The sequence below is a fragment of the Petromyzon marinus genome, chromosome 5, assembly GCF_048934315.1.
Source record: "Petromyzon marinus isolate PM22_M1 ecotype Great Lakes invasive population chromosome 5, UKy_Petmar_22M1.pri1.0, whole genome shotgun sequence".
Lineage (NCBI taxonomy): Eukaryota > Metazoa > Chordata > Hyperoartia > Petromyzontiformes > Petromyzontidae > Petromyzon > Petromyzon marinus.
This window is the reverse complement of record NC_133671.1, coordinates 19,123,169-19,137,951: the sequence shown is the minus strand read 5'-3', so window position 1 is coordinate 19,137,951 and position 14,783 is coordinate 19,123,169. Positions and strand designations below refer to the sequence as shown.

The window sequence follows — 14,783 nt, the reverse complement described above, 5'->3', positions numbered from 1 at the left end:
CAGCTCCAGTGGCTTCCTAAACATCGGAAAGGAAGAGCATTCCAGACGGCCGCAGAAGCGCATCTGAACGCGCGCGATGTGGTGCCGTCTTTGTTCGGTGGCGTGCCGGCTACCGGCGACCGGGCAAGGTGACACCTACAAAACTCACTCCGCATTAAGAAAGAAACCCGGCACTGCATTAGAATCTCGGGCGACGCATTCAAGTTGGAGCAGACATCGCCACCGAGGTGTGCCGGTTATAGCCCGACACGGCCACTGTGAGCCCGACACGGCAATTGTGAAAGTCTCAGCCGCTCCCCCCACCCCCCGCCACACTCATCCAGACAGTTTTCTTCTTTTTGTTCCATACGACTCGTGAAGATGCAGAGCAACGATGACAATTTCAATATTCCGGTGGTCAAGCCAGATGACCGAGCCCAGAAGCAGCGTCGTGTATATCTCCGTGATGTCTTGCATTTGTGGATCGGGGCATTGTGTCGTTATACGTTGTACATTCTATTTCTGTATGACCACAGTCGCACACTGTTGGAGAGTTGTTAATGCTCCATTTGTGCATCAGGTGTCATCCGCATCTGCCGCGGTTTGCGCAGCGGACGCGGTTTCGGTGGATCGTGACGAAGCTTCGTGGAAGATAAAAAACCCCGGGGGGATCTTCTGCGTTGGGGGAATTTCACAGTGGCACTCGTGAAAGGGGATGCGAGAGGCGGTGAGGAGAGGGGGAAGCTGCACTCGCAGACGCAGAACGAGACCCTCCAAGGTGCATGCGTTTTTGTTTTGGGAAGTCAAACTTCCGCTATTGCGCTTTAAAATATATATTTTTGACTATCATCGTCATTTACAAGGGTTTGCGGGGTTGTCAGCTAAATATATGAAAATTGAATTATTTGACGTCGCCCACCTCTCCCCAGCTCGTCTCTGGGAGATGGTCAGCTCGCCCATCGTGGTTTTTTTTTACTCAAGGTCGCGTTCGCTCGCGATGACCGTGGCGGTTAACGCCGCCACACTTCCTCCCGTGTTTAGTTATACCCCCCCCCCCCCCAAAAAAAAGGTCTAACCCCCGTGGGTTCCGCAAAACGGCCGACGGAACTCAAAGGCGTTGGCGACCAAAAATACGAAGATGAGGAGGATTCCGTTTGGGAAACCGGAAACCGGCTGTGAAAAACCGACAGTTTTTATTCATCTGCCAGTCGAGCGACAAATGGCTGTAAGTTGTTATTGCTATTTTTTCAATAACTTGCGGAATCCATTACAGTTTACCGCCCAGGAGGAATTCGGCCGATGTATCGGCCCTTACTGCCCCGGGGGTCTGAAAATGAATGTCTAAAAACGAGGAATACATGAATTTTAAACCGCGCATAAATATTGCCTTAGCACAGTCCCACTCTCGTACGAGGTTGGAGAATATTCGCGGTGAAAAACGGAGGCTGCTGCTTGAGCCAGATTCATCAGATTTATTTTCAGTGATTTATTACCCCGAGTAACCACCCCATTTTTTTCAAGGGTAAAGAAGCTCGGAGCCCGCAGGGGGCAGCTGATCCCTTTCACAATTACCAAGAACTCCCCGGAACTGGTTAAACTGCATTTGATTCTCGTTGTAAAACACCCACAATCACGACGTATGGGGAAACCTCCCTCGACTGCACACATCAAACATCATCAGCCATGATCGGTCTTCTGCTGAATTAACACCTCTCTCTTCGCTCCCTCTGCCTCTCTCTCTCTACTACTGCCCCAGGCGTTAACGATGAACCCAAAAAGGATCATGAAGGTGCCTCCGTCCGTCCGTCCTCTGTGAGCCTCGGGCATTCACGGAGATGTCGCAACATCTCATGCGGCGATCACATTTCTTGTTACGGACTTGATGCGAGACGACTGTCAGAGATTCAAATCGTGGCTAAACGCAGCCACCGCTCAAGATTCTTTAGGCTTAGGGTGGCGGCTCTCAGGCCTTGCTTGTTTCACGTGGCTATGAATTGACTCGTGACCGTAAACCAACGTCTTAAGTGGTAAATGCAACTGCAGGCTTCAGAGGACAGCCGTTGAACCCCGGTTGTGTCGTTCGAGAATGTTCACAGTGGACGCGAGGCCCATAGACGATGCAAAAAGACCATAGACTCACACAGAGACCCATGGACTTGCGCAGAGACCCATAGACTCACCCAGTAGCCCACGGACTCATATAGAGGCCCACGCACTCGCGCAGAGAAGCATGGGCTCATACAGAGAACCATAGGCTCGCAGAGACCCATGGACTTATGCAGAGGGCCATGGGCTCACGCAAGAGGACGACAAACTCGCACGCGCGCGATCTCACGATGTGTTCCACTGTTTGTTGCGGTGCGTCGCGGGCACATTCAGGCGACTCCTTTATATTCCAGTCGGTGGAAAAAAGGTGGAGGACGCTTCGCCGTGCCCACTTTTGTGAACGATGCCAGGTGAGCCGTGGCAGTGGGGTGCGGAGTATTTGCAGGAGCCTCTGCTTTACGGCGCAGCCAACGTGATCTTGCGCAATTCTGTTTGAAGTCGCAATCTCGCACGCCTGGGCTGAAGCCCGTCTGGCCCCTCGTAATCCGGAGGAAATTACGGCACCATGCCAAACGTTGCCGCCCCCCCACCCCCCACCGGGTGGGGTGATAACGGCCTCTCTGTCACGCTCAGTTGTCTCTCTGGCTGCGGTGGCTAGGAGATGTTAACTACCTCGCCTGGTATACAGGAGGTCGTGGGTTCGATCCTGACCCTGACACCTGCTGCTGTATATTTGGAGTTTACGGTGTCTCTCATCATCATCATCACGGTGGCTAGGAGATGTTAACTACCTCGCCTGGTATACAGGGGGTCGTGGGCTTGATCCCGACCATAACGCCTGCTGCTGTATATTTGAAGTTTGCGTGTCTCTCTCTCTCTCTCTCCAGGTGGTCGCGTGGATTTTTCTCCGGGTTTTCCTTCGACATTTAGAATCGACATCACGCGTTTAGAGTATTTGGCTGCTATACATTTGCACGTGACGACGATAAGCCGCCACATCCTTGAGGTATCATTTGTGATGGTCAGGTCGCTTCTGAAAAAGGGCTATACAACTCATTGGGCCTTAGCTGTTAAAGTAAAACAATGTTTATCGTTTAACAATTCACTTCAATTGCTCGCTCATCGGCATTCAGTCACCTCCCTATGACTGTGGCCATCGCTACTGGCGCGGTTGCTTGATCTCACAAACTTCCAACAGCATCGGTGTTGAGCACTGGGTCTACTGGACGCGACCGTCTCGTCTCGCCCAACGCTGCGTCCAAACGGCACACGGCGGGTTGCAACCCTTCGGTTCTCCGCCTCGTTCTTCGCCCTCCTCCACTTCGGAATTCACTCCTCTCGTGTCTTGTTTTTTTTTTTGGTACCCCCGAATTCTCATATTAACCTCGCTCGATGCAGTGAAAGTGCTTTACCGCGTGTTGGGTTCGGCTACACATCATTCAAAAAACACAAACACAAAAATCCCAACATCCGTTTCTCACCGAATATTTTCCGGACCACTGGTGGACCCGCAGCGAGTGCACTGATCACTTGTCGCCACAGCCAGCCAAAGCGAGAGCTATGGCTGGATGCGGTGTTCTGGGTGAGGAATTATTTTCCAGGTCGCTGGCGCAGAACAGACCCGGCTGAATGAACGTATCCGGTCGAGGGCCGCTCTACGACGTACGAGCGCCGGACCTAGCGCGGTGACACGCGCCAACGCGTTTTCTGCTCTTGCCCTTCCCGTTTCGACTTCGTCGTCCGCGACTTTTTAAATCGCCGTCGCGTTTTCTCCGCGTTTTGCCGTTTTTGTTTTTTACGCTTAGCTTGGCAGCGTTCAGCTACTTTTCCAAGAAACCGTAAACCTCTAAACCCCCAACCCCGCCGCCGCCACGCTCGCGGCACCGCGACAAAGAGGCGGGGGGGGGGGTCGGTCTGGTTCCGTTGAGAAATTCCATGGAAGGCTACGAAAAATGGAAAGCGCAAAGATGCACCCCGCCGGCCGCCGCGGTTCCCGATGACTCTCGCCAAAGGCAGACGCGGCTCCTTGCCCCCTGCGTTCTCGGCTCTGTAGCCGCGACGACGTGACGTCCCACGGACTGGGGGAGCTCATTCGGGCGCAGCGACTCGTGGGAACATCTGCGGAGGAGAGCTTCATGGCTCATCGGATTTCTCCAGGGTAAATAAAGATTCTGATTCTGATACCACCCCCCTCCCCGAAAATCACGTCGCAGCGCTACAACGCAACCGCGAAAACCTGAGCAGTGGCAATAATCACCACCCCGTTGTATTCTCATCGCAAATGCGTTTGACGTCCGAAAAAGTTAAACCATGACGCCCCTCCCCCCCGCCACCGCGAGGCGGGTTCATCTACAGGGAGAGGCTTATCTCTTCCCCGTTGCGGTCAAGGAGCCAGATGTCAACATTTTGTACGTGGCAGGAAACAACCGATTTGACCCCTCGGCTTGGACGAGCTCCACGTTCGGGCTCTGCAGGCCGCCGATCGTTAGATGTGGCGGGACGGTGGGCGATGGCCGACAGCCTTTGGGAGGCCTTTGTCCAGCAGTGGACTTACAATGGCTGATAAATCGGGCCTGGACTGGACATAGGGCAGCCCGGGCAAGTGCTCGGTGGGCCGGTGCATTCCGTGGGCCGGTGTGGGGGGCCGGGCCGGTCTGTGTGGGGGAAATTGCCAATGTGATCTAAGTGTATTTTTATTTATTAAAATATTTGATCACCTCTGTGTACGCTTCATTGCTTATTTACGCTCTCAGTTGGCATTAAGTCCCCATCTATTCGGCAGCCCTGAAGATTCTTCCTAAGCGGCATTCCATTTGTTTTTGGGACCCAGCCCGAACGGGCTCAATGAGATCGCACGGCAAAAACACGCTCACAACGTCGTCACTTCGCAACATCGAGCCACTCCATATCCCGAATTTGGGCCGGTGCGTTTACCAATGCCTGGGCCGACGTTTAGTCCCAGTCCGTCACTGCTGATAATGATGGCGATAGAGATGATGATGTTTATGATAATGAGCTGTGGTGATTTCAGGAAACCGGGAAATGAGGTACCAACCTCCGATTGCGACAGAGAGATCAGTACCGATGCTATAGACAGAATTCGCTCGTTATTCACAAACTTGCTGTCCGCGATTTTGGCTATCTGCGAATTGCATCTGGAAATCTACACAACTACTTCGTCGAGAGAGAGTGAAAGAAAGTGATGAGAGAGCATGTGATGAGATACTTTCATGTTGATTTATTTGTATTTACACTTTTTTTGGTGTTATGATCATTTTCATGTATTTAATAGCTTAATTGCGTATTTATATTATATTCTTGGTTCTTTCGGTAAAGTCACGTAGAAGGGAAACAATAAAATAATAAAAATATGAAACAATATGCGTATTTATTTTAGGTAATTAATTTCGTAGGCCAATATCGTTGTCCACGAAATTTGCTATTCACGAGCAGCTCCAGCACGTATCCCTCGCGGTTAACGAGGGAGTACTGTCTACGTATGTACACATATACGCACTATATATATACACACACATCTACCCGGGAAAGCTTTGCAGGGTTTCGTCAGGGTCCATGGAGCTTGCGAGGCTCTGACAAATTTCTTTACGCCTCCGGAATAGCCCCCCGACACAAACTCGTATATCCCAAAATCGCGGGGTTCTGAATCGCCATGTCAAGACGATAAATACACGTCTGGCTCCGACAATGAGAACAGAAGACTTAGGGTAAAAATAAATTTAAATGCCAGTTTCCAGGCTACAATTTGATGCCGCAATTATTAGCTGGCCGCCGCAATTACAAATAAAAGCTAACGCCCCCCCCCCCCGCGCTTGCGTACGACTGAATCAGAGCAACTGGGATACTATTTACTAACATCACAAGATAAAGATCCGATTCTAATGTCTGTGCTTAATAAGAGTTTTTTTTTATATATGTATAAGGGTGCTGTGGTGGCGAGATGTTGACCACATCGCCTGGTATGCAGGAGGTCGTGGGTTCGATCCTGACCCTGACGCCTGCTGCTGTATATTTGGAGTTTGCGTGTCTCTCTCTCTCAGTGGTCAATGGATTTTTCTCCGGGTCCTCCGGTTTTTCCCTCCACATTTAGAATCAACGTGAATTCGGAGTACATTTTGCCGCGATAAATTTCCACGTGATAAACCACTTTCTTGAGTTATCGTTTGTGGCGAGGTCGCTGCTGAAAAAGAGCTGTATAGTTCAGTGGGCCTCACCTGGTAAAATAAAAATAGTTCAGTTTCATAGTTCACTTATTTTACTGCCATTATCCTGGACTTCTAAGAAAGCGGGCAATCAATCTTTGTGCGGCATCTTTGGCCAGCCACGTGTCGTACCCACAGCGCGCCTAAATAACTTCCTTTCGTCTCACGCCAAATATCTCCCTGCGGCTCTTACGACGGGAGGCTGCCAGGCTGAGAGTGCAGTATCTCGGGCTTGGAATTATGTTTGAGGTCAGGGTTAGGTTACGGGTCCAAATTAGTGTGGGGGTATTCCCATTACTTCCGAGACGTCTCGCCAACAACGGTGGAAGAGTAGGCCAAACAATCCGCGAGAGGGGTCTGGTATGGTGTTGAGCTGGCAATGGCGGGCCTGCGCCTTTGCCGTAACAGTAAGTTTGTACCGGGCAGCACCTTCCAGCAAACTCTCCGCTATCGCTACCATTTGTGATAACCAGGCCGCTTCTGAAAAGAACCTGTATAGCTCAGTGGGCCTTACCCGGAAATATAAAATAAATAGTAACGCGAGTTTAGTTCCGGGATCAGCAACCAAAATAACAAGAAAAGGCATTTTTGTTCGAATTCGGTCAAATAAAAAACTCAATATTTCGAGAGCCGCCAACGCAAAGGGAGGCAGTCCTTCAAAGAGCCGCAGGTTTGCCGACCGCTGGTTTAGTTGGTAACGATCGGCAACGCCGGGGGGACTTGCAACCCGGTACGATTCCGGTTGCAAGTTTTCCGAAATCCCTCCACACCGCCATGCCGGGTTTGCGCTTCGTTTTTGAGATTCGAGCAACGGGGAGGCCCGCTGTGAATTTTTGGGGGCCCACACACGACCCCGGGGGGGGGGGGGGGGCCTTTGCCGTTTTGTTTCTGCCGCCCCCGCACAGCGGAGACGCTAAATCGTTGCCCCCGCTCGGCGGGACGTGCAAGACCGTGGGCCCTGCACAAACAGCTCCTCGCGGCAAAGGCGCATCGATCAGATGGGGCGAGTGAAAACATAAATAAATATATAAAGATACATAGAAAACTTTGTTTAAAAAATATTTTTCAAAATCCCCAAGCAAAGATTTTAAGCTGCGTGATTTATACGCCAACCATCCTGGGACTGCGTCGTTTATTACCGGCGGGCCGGGGAAACCGTGCCAAGCAAGGTCCGTGCTTAACGTCAACACCAGACCCGGGATCGAATCCGGGTTTCAGCCGCCCCCGTGCATAAAACCGGGTTCTCAAGCAGTAGCCAGCTCGTGGCCAAACCAAATAATAAAATCTGGCCCGTTCATTTAATTCACTTTCATGACGATCCTTTGGCCCGGTTGATGAATCCGCGGACGAGCACTCTCCCTTTCCCGAGGCGTGTGACAGATGTGTGCCTCCGCCAGAGGCCTCACCCGTGGGGCAACGTTTGGAACGAGTTTGTCCCCCCAACGTCGTCCTTCAGAGCCGTTGCCGCTATCGGTGCGCTGCCGCTCGCATTTCTGGAGAATCCCAAAAAGGAAATGTCCCTCTCCTCGCGGACGTCACGCCGAGCCCGACTGCCGCAGATCAATAACCCGGCGGCAGACTTTCGGCGTCGCTGAACGGCAGCAAAAAAAAAACTTCACGGTGGCGGCCGGCGGTGGCGGGGGTGTGACGTTCGCTGCCCGGAGGTCTAAGCGGCCGAGCGGACTCGACCGGCATTCGTTTGCGGTGCGTTTGTTGCGCAGGGCTCAACACAAACGCTGCTGGGAGAAAACGGTACACTGCAGCCACATAGGACCAACGTTTTTATTTTATTTCTAAGTGGAGATTTTTATCCGATGGTCCCTTTCATCGTCTCCTCCTCTGCTGCTTTCCCCGCCCCAACCCCTGGGTGCGTTTTTTGCGTTTCCTGTGCGTTTGTGTGTTTTGGTTCGCTGTTCTTCCCCCCGGGCACCTCCGATTAGCACGGTATGGCTACGCACTGCGCCAACTAAATTCAACGTATGTACATCCACTCGCCCACACCATCATAGCCAACAACAGAGCGCTCCCTGTTTCTCTCATATGCGAGGCCAGACAACTGCTTCGACTTGTCGTGCCGCTCACGCGATCAACACACGCAAAGCCATTAAGTTAAAAAATTCGATCAGAGAACAGCGAATCGCGAACGTCCCGGGCCCCGAGGCCTTCTGCCGCGCGGTTACAGCGATGCGGCGCACCTCTCAAGCACCCCCCCTCCGTTACACTCCGGTACGACGCGATGCATTACGGTACTGCTCAAGCCGTGCGACGGTACGGCCGGCGAAGGACATGGCCGCCCGCCCGCCGCACCCCAACACGGCGAATCGGATCGCAGCAGCCTCGCGGCGCACCCGACGGCTCGGCGAACCTCGCGCATCACCCACCTTGGGCGGGACGTAGAACTCGAGCTGGTACCCGGCGGCGGAGGCTACGGCGCCACCGCTACGACCCTCGGCCCGGCACAGCAGCAGCCGGCAGCGCCGCCACCGCACTTGGCTGCCGCTGACGTCCTCCGCCACGACGTAGCTGAGCGTCCCCTCGCGCCTCACGCACCGCGGGTCCGAGCGCCGCTGCTGGGACCACGAGAACCAGCGGTAGAGCGGCGGCCGCCCCCGCTCGCGAGACGCCGACGCGGCGGCGCCCGGGACGGCCGCCGCCAGCTCCCGGCTCGCCTCGCCGGAGGAGTCGCCGTTCGCGCACGGCCGCTCCACGTCGCGGCGGGCGACGTTCGCTGCGGCGAGGTGGCCGCCGCCCCGACTCGTCCTTTTGCGCAGCCGGAACATGTTGCACACTCGCCGGAACGACGCCCTGAGGCGCGAGGGCGGCTCGGGGCCGTAGCCCCTCCGCAGCGACGACGCCTCATCCGAGCTCAGCGACTTGGCGTCGGCGGCGGCGGAGTCCCGCGCCGGCTCCGTCGCGGACGGCGACGGAGCCGGCGCCGGCTCGGCGAGCGAGCGCCGCTCCGACGCCGCGGAGCGCGCCGCCGGGTAGGCGTCGGGGCTGCCGCCGCCGCCGCCGCCGGCGGGGCCCGGGCCGCGGAGCGGCGGCGGGTCTAACGAGACGCTGTCCCGCTTCGTCGTGAACTCCTGCGACGTGCTGCGCCGGCGCGACGCCGCCATCTGCGACGCCGCCGCCGCCGCGCCCTCCCGGCCCGAGAAGTCCGACCCGACGCTTCCCCTCTTCGACGCCGCCGCCGCGGCCTCCTCGGACGTCGCGCTACTCGCGCCGGCCGGGCTGCCGCCGGCACCGCCGCCTCGTCCTCCTCCCCTGTTGGCGCCGCTCGGTCGGCCGACCTCGGCTCGGAAGCGCCGTGCGAAGCACTCGGCGAAGATCTGCGCGAAGGTGGCGGCGGCGTCCGGGCCTGCCCACTGCGGGTGCAGCGCGGTGAAGGCACGGTACTGCCCCGCAAAGTCGGTGGCCGCCTCGCGGGCGAGTCGCTCGCACAGCTCCCTCCAGGGCCCGTCCTGGGGCGGCCACGGCGGGGCCTCCCGCTCCCCTGCGCCACCACCGCCGCCGCCGCTCATCTCCGCGCCACATGAAGCACTCGCAGACTGCGGGAGGGGGGGGGGGGAGAGGGGAGAGAGACGTCACGTCGCGGTCAGGACGTCGCCCGAATCGCCGTCGTCATCGTCGGCATGCGAACGCAGAAGACGACTGGACACTGGTCATTTAAACAGAAGGGTTACCGTCCTGCGCAGGGCCAGGATAAAATCGGCCGTGGTTGCCGGCTCCGGCCGCACTTTCCACCGGGGGGGGGGGGCGGGGGGGGGGGGGGAGGAAAAACCCGATATGTACGGCGGCAAAAAAGCATTCTACCAGCAGACGTAATTCGCGAACCACAAATTCTGGCGACTGCCGGCAAACAAACTCCCCAGGTCGTGAATTTCAGCGCGACTGGAAAAAAAACGCTGCGCTCCCTCGGGAGAGTTGAACGTTTCTCCACAAGTTCTCTCTTAGCGATGATTTAGTCATAACTCTGCGCCCAAAGCAAACGCACACCGCCTGGTGAGAAGCGACCCCGTTACAGCAGTGTACTTACTCACCAGTAACATCCCAATAATGCATAGAGCATGAATGTTTGAAACGCATTCAGATAATAAAATAAATAAACAAACAGATTCCTCCGCTGCCGCTCGGAACACTTCCACAAACAGGGGAGGCCCGCACGACAAAATGAATGAGAAACCGGCTTCCTCGCGTCCGCCGGTTTTTTCACGGTCAACACGCGGACGGATGCAAAGTTAATTTGCAGAAAAGTAAAGCGGGCGGGCGGGAGCGACTCTTTATAGCGCGCCCACGTGTGTCAAAAGGCAAAACCCGGCACTGCCCACTTCCTCCAATTCGTGGAGCCGCGGCTGCTCAGCCTTTCTGTGAATCGTGGAAACCCGAGCGGCGCAGGTGCGCCCGCGTGCGTGCGCGACGGAGCGAGCGAACGGAGAGCACGGGGATGGGCTAGCGAGCGGACATACGGGTGGACGAACGAGCGGACAGACGGGTGGACGAGTGAGCGGACAGACGGGTGGGCGAGCGAACGGACATACGGGTGGACGAGCGAGCGGACAGACGGGTGGACGAGCGAGTGGGCGGTTAGGCAGAGGGCGGCGAGCCACCGAGTGACCGCCGCGTTAAACGGCACGAGGTGGGGGGGGGGCGATGCTGGGGGGGTGGCAGCTGTGGGCATCGTGTGGAAACGCGACGGAGGAAGATGTAAGGGGATGTTCTTTGGTTTCCTTATTTGAGCTCCGTTCACACGCGAACAGAGCTGACACGCTCGCACGCACGCGCACAAACATTCACGCTCCACCACTTTCCTGTGTTTTAGATTACGTTCGAGACACTGTGTGCGCGTGTGTGTGACTGTTACAATGGGGAGCGGTAGTGTAGTGGTTAGAGCACTGCGCTGTGAACCCAGCAACCCCAATTCGATTCCTGTTCACGGGCAACACCAGTGACGACTATTTGAACCGGTCCTGGGCCTACCCTAGGTCGACTCAGCCTCAAATGAGTACCTACTGCGGAGTGTAAACATCGCCACTGGGGAGACAAAGCCGGCCGGATGTGGTGCTGGCCACTCACCCCCTCGTCTGCTGTGCCGGCCTTCATAGGTGCTACTCACCAACAGCGCTTACACCCCAACAGTTCTGTTAAGGCCATCAGGTTCTTTGTCTCTCTTTGTGCTGTTACGTAATGGTAACAGTGCACACAAACACAAACGTTCGGCTCCCACAGTGTTCACGGATGGCGCATGACGCAGTGCCGCATGAGTGGCACTGCGTCATGTCGACATGAAACGCGGACAAATGTAAAGCGGCACTCTACAGGGTTGACTTTTCATCATAATGAGCTCATGCTACTGGGAAACATTAATCCGGACGATTAATCCTGTTGCACGATCAATTTTCGGCGAATATAAAGAAACTTAATTTGTAACTGCATATTATGTTTAAAGCTACAGGCGTACAGCATACACGCGTACTGATGAGTATAGTGCAAAGGCGAGACGCCGAGAGTTAGCATTTATGTCAGCAATTACAAAAAATGAACGATGAACACATTTCGTAACAAAGCACAAGGACTCCCCACTTCACGTTTCTCGGTACAGTGGTGACCACGAACATCCGTACACCCGTTCCGCTGTCGCATCGCTCTCCGTAAAGAGGGCGGTTTCAAAATAAGCTCCTCGCGTTCTGAAAATGAGTTCGCAAAAAAATTCCGAAAGCCGACGGAGGTGGGGGGGGGGGTCACGGGAGTGGCGGGTGGGGCCATCACGGTGGGGCCATCACGGTGTGGCCAGCACGGTGTGGCCAGTACGGTGGGCTCAACACGGTGGGGTCAGCACAGTGTGGCCAGCACGGAGGGGTCATCACGGTGGGGTCAGCACGGTGTGGTCAGCACGGTGTGGCCAGCACGGTGTGGCCAGCGCGGTGGGGCCAGTACGGTGTGGTCAGAACGGTGTGGCCAGCACGGTGGGGTCATAACGGTGTGGCCAGCACGGAGGGGTCATCACGGTGGGGTCAGCACGGTGTGGCCAGAACGGTGTGGCCAGCACGGTGTGGCCAGCGCGGTGGGGCCAGCACGGTGTGGTCAGAACGGTGTGGCCAGCACGGTGGGGTCAGCACGGTGGGGTCAGCACGGTGTGGCGAGCACGGTGTGGTCAGCACGATGGGGCCAGCACGGTGGGGTCAGCACGGTGGTCAGCACGGTGTGGCGAGCACGGTGTGGTCATGATGGTGTGGCGAGCACGGTGGGGCCAGCACGGTGGGGTCAGCACGGTGTGGTCAGCACGGTGGGGTCACCACGGTGTGGTCAGCACGGTGTGGCGAGGACAGTGTGGTCAGCACGGTGTGGCCAGCACGGTGTGGCGAGAACGGTGTGGTCAGCACGGTGGGGTCACCACGGTGGGGCCGTCCCCGACGCAGCGACTCCCGTGGCTCGTGACGGCCGTTCCGAGACAAAGAAAGAGGCGTCGATGCCGCGCGCCCGCAAGGAAACCCGTCGCGTTCAGTGCCGTTGGACACTCGGGCCTCGCTACGATTCGCCCGCGGGACCCCCCCCCCGGGCGATTCCGCCAATTGTCGCGATTCGTAGAAAATGGCGCTTCAATTGGAAAAAAAAATCGGGTTTCCCTTTTTTCGTTTTTTGCTTCTTCCCTGTCCTCTGGTTCTCGATCTTTTTTTCTGACTCGTTCGCTGCACTTTTGTTCGCTGTCAAGAGGCCCAATAAATCGGAATGGAAATACAGAAAAAAATTGTCACCGATTCTGTGCGCGCGAGACTCGACTGCATGACACCTTGAGCGGAAATTTGAATGGATGAGTCGTCCTAAATGGACAAGTCGTAACGGATCAGGACGGCGACGACGACGACACTGGCAGCGTTTTCCCACACAGGAGATCCAATCGAGCAACCGGAATAGCGACGGCAGCGACTCCGTCGGAAGGAGCCTCTCCTCCGCCGGGTGGCAGCGCCCAAATCCACCCCGAGGGAGCAAATCCGGACACGCGGAGCCTCCGCTTTTTGATCGTCAATTAAAAACCGCCGCCTTAAATAGGAAACCCCTGGGCTGGAGTCGTTGTCGCAGCCCCTTCGATTGGAGACCCGCCGGCGGCGGCGCCCGCTTCGCCGTCTGCGGGCCGATTCTCACCGCCGCCGCCGCCGCCTCCCAACGCCGACGCCGGCAAACGTCAACGAGGCAGCAGCTGCGGCGACCGCACGGCGGAGCCGCGAGGGGCGTCCTTGGCCGCTGCCCCCCCCCGCCCACCCCGACGCTGGCGCCAGCGCAAATTTTCTTACTTTTTTCTCTCTTTCTTTTTTTCTCCCTTTGCCTTAAAATTCCACGGCGCAGATCGACACTTCCATTGAAACGCGGAGTTGTCTGGACAGTTCCGTTTAACACGTGGGAGGAGGGCTTTCGCGACCAATATTATTCATAATAAAGGTTTTTGGGTTAGATCGCGTTATTTATAAATGTGTCGTAACCCTCCACCACCCGACACGGCCAATCAGCAAAAAAGTGTCACGTTGACAAAAGACAAAATACTTCACTACTTTAGCCCACCGGTGTGTTGAAGAGTGAATCCAACAACATTTACAGTTTGGCGAATTGCCCGATGATGCTGGATGTAATTACCAGCGAAACGTCGTACTCAAGCTGTGTTTGGAAAATGTATTTTACAAATTGGTTAAAGTCAATTCACCTCTATACCTAGCCAAGTAAATTTGTGTTGAGGCACCGTTGGAAATTCCACAATCACTCTGAAGGCACAAGCCTGTTCATATTATACAGTAATTGCTCATTTCCCTAATCCACCAGTGGATGGACAAAAGTGCTGTGCTGTACATCTCTCTACATATATGTCCCTTCGGAGAGGCTGGCTCCTTGCCATAGAAATGTGGAAATTCCACCACTGGCCACCAGCGAAGATGAGCACCCAGCCATTCTGGCTTGAGCAGCAGACACACTTTCGTTTTTTTATTTAATCAAATCGTTTCCAAATTGATCGTGCCAATTTGGTTGACGTTCATTTTAAAATCCATTCATCATCAGAGTCAGCAGCCATGGCCAATCCATTGCTGGATGAAGACCTCCCAAGCCGCAATCTCACGTGATCCACCGAACGAAAACGGTCACTGCATCGCGCGCTTTCAGATGCCCTTCTGCGGTCGTCCGAAACGCTATTCCTTCCGATATTGGGAATCTACCAAAACGCACTTTTAAATCATTTAGATTGAAAACTAATTTCTGTAGAACTGCTTCATGTGCTTAGTCTGTTGTCCCCCCCCCCGCACACCTCGGATTCGCACGGTTGGCTACGTACGGTGCACAAGAAGTTCAACAAACATACGTCCAGGGAGGTAACAACCCTCAGAGGATCTCCCTTTTGGATGCATTCCATCCCTTGGCTGCCGCTCCATCGTTATTCATTACAGGCATCCATCATCGTATTTAGCCGCGACGTGTCCTGGCCAAGGCCCCACTTACTTTTTTTTGAGAGTTTGAATTATGTCTTTAGCTCGGTGTACTTTTGTTTAATTCATGTCT

At 55.3% G+C, this 14,783-nt stretch overlaps 1 protein-coding gene across 6 annotated transcripts in view; it reads right to left on the bottom strand.

Moving 5' to 3' along the window:
* Positions 1-14,783, bottom strand: part of LOC116939300 (uncharacterized) — a 98,449-nt gene that overhangs the window by 31,674 nt on the left and 51,992 nt on the right. For 4 of the 6 annotated variants that reach the window (XM_076062440.1, XM_076062441.1, XM_076062438.1 and 1 more), the window contains one exon: positions 8,627-9,793. In XM_076062440.1, coding sequence (XP_075918555.1) covers positions 8,627-9,766 — 1,140 coding nt within the window. In that variant the 5' untranslated portion in view covers positions 9,767-9,793. Of the gene's footprint in view, positions 1-8,626; positions 9,794-10,285; positions 11,951-14,783 lie in introns of those variants that run through there. The other 2 variants (XM_076062442.1, XM_032947507.2) reach the window with 2 other exon arrangements.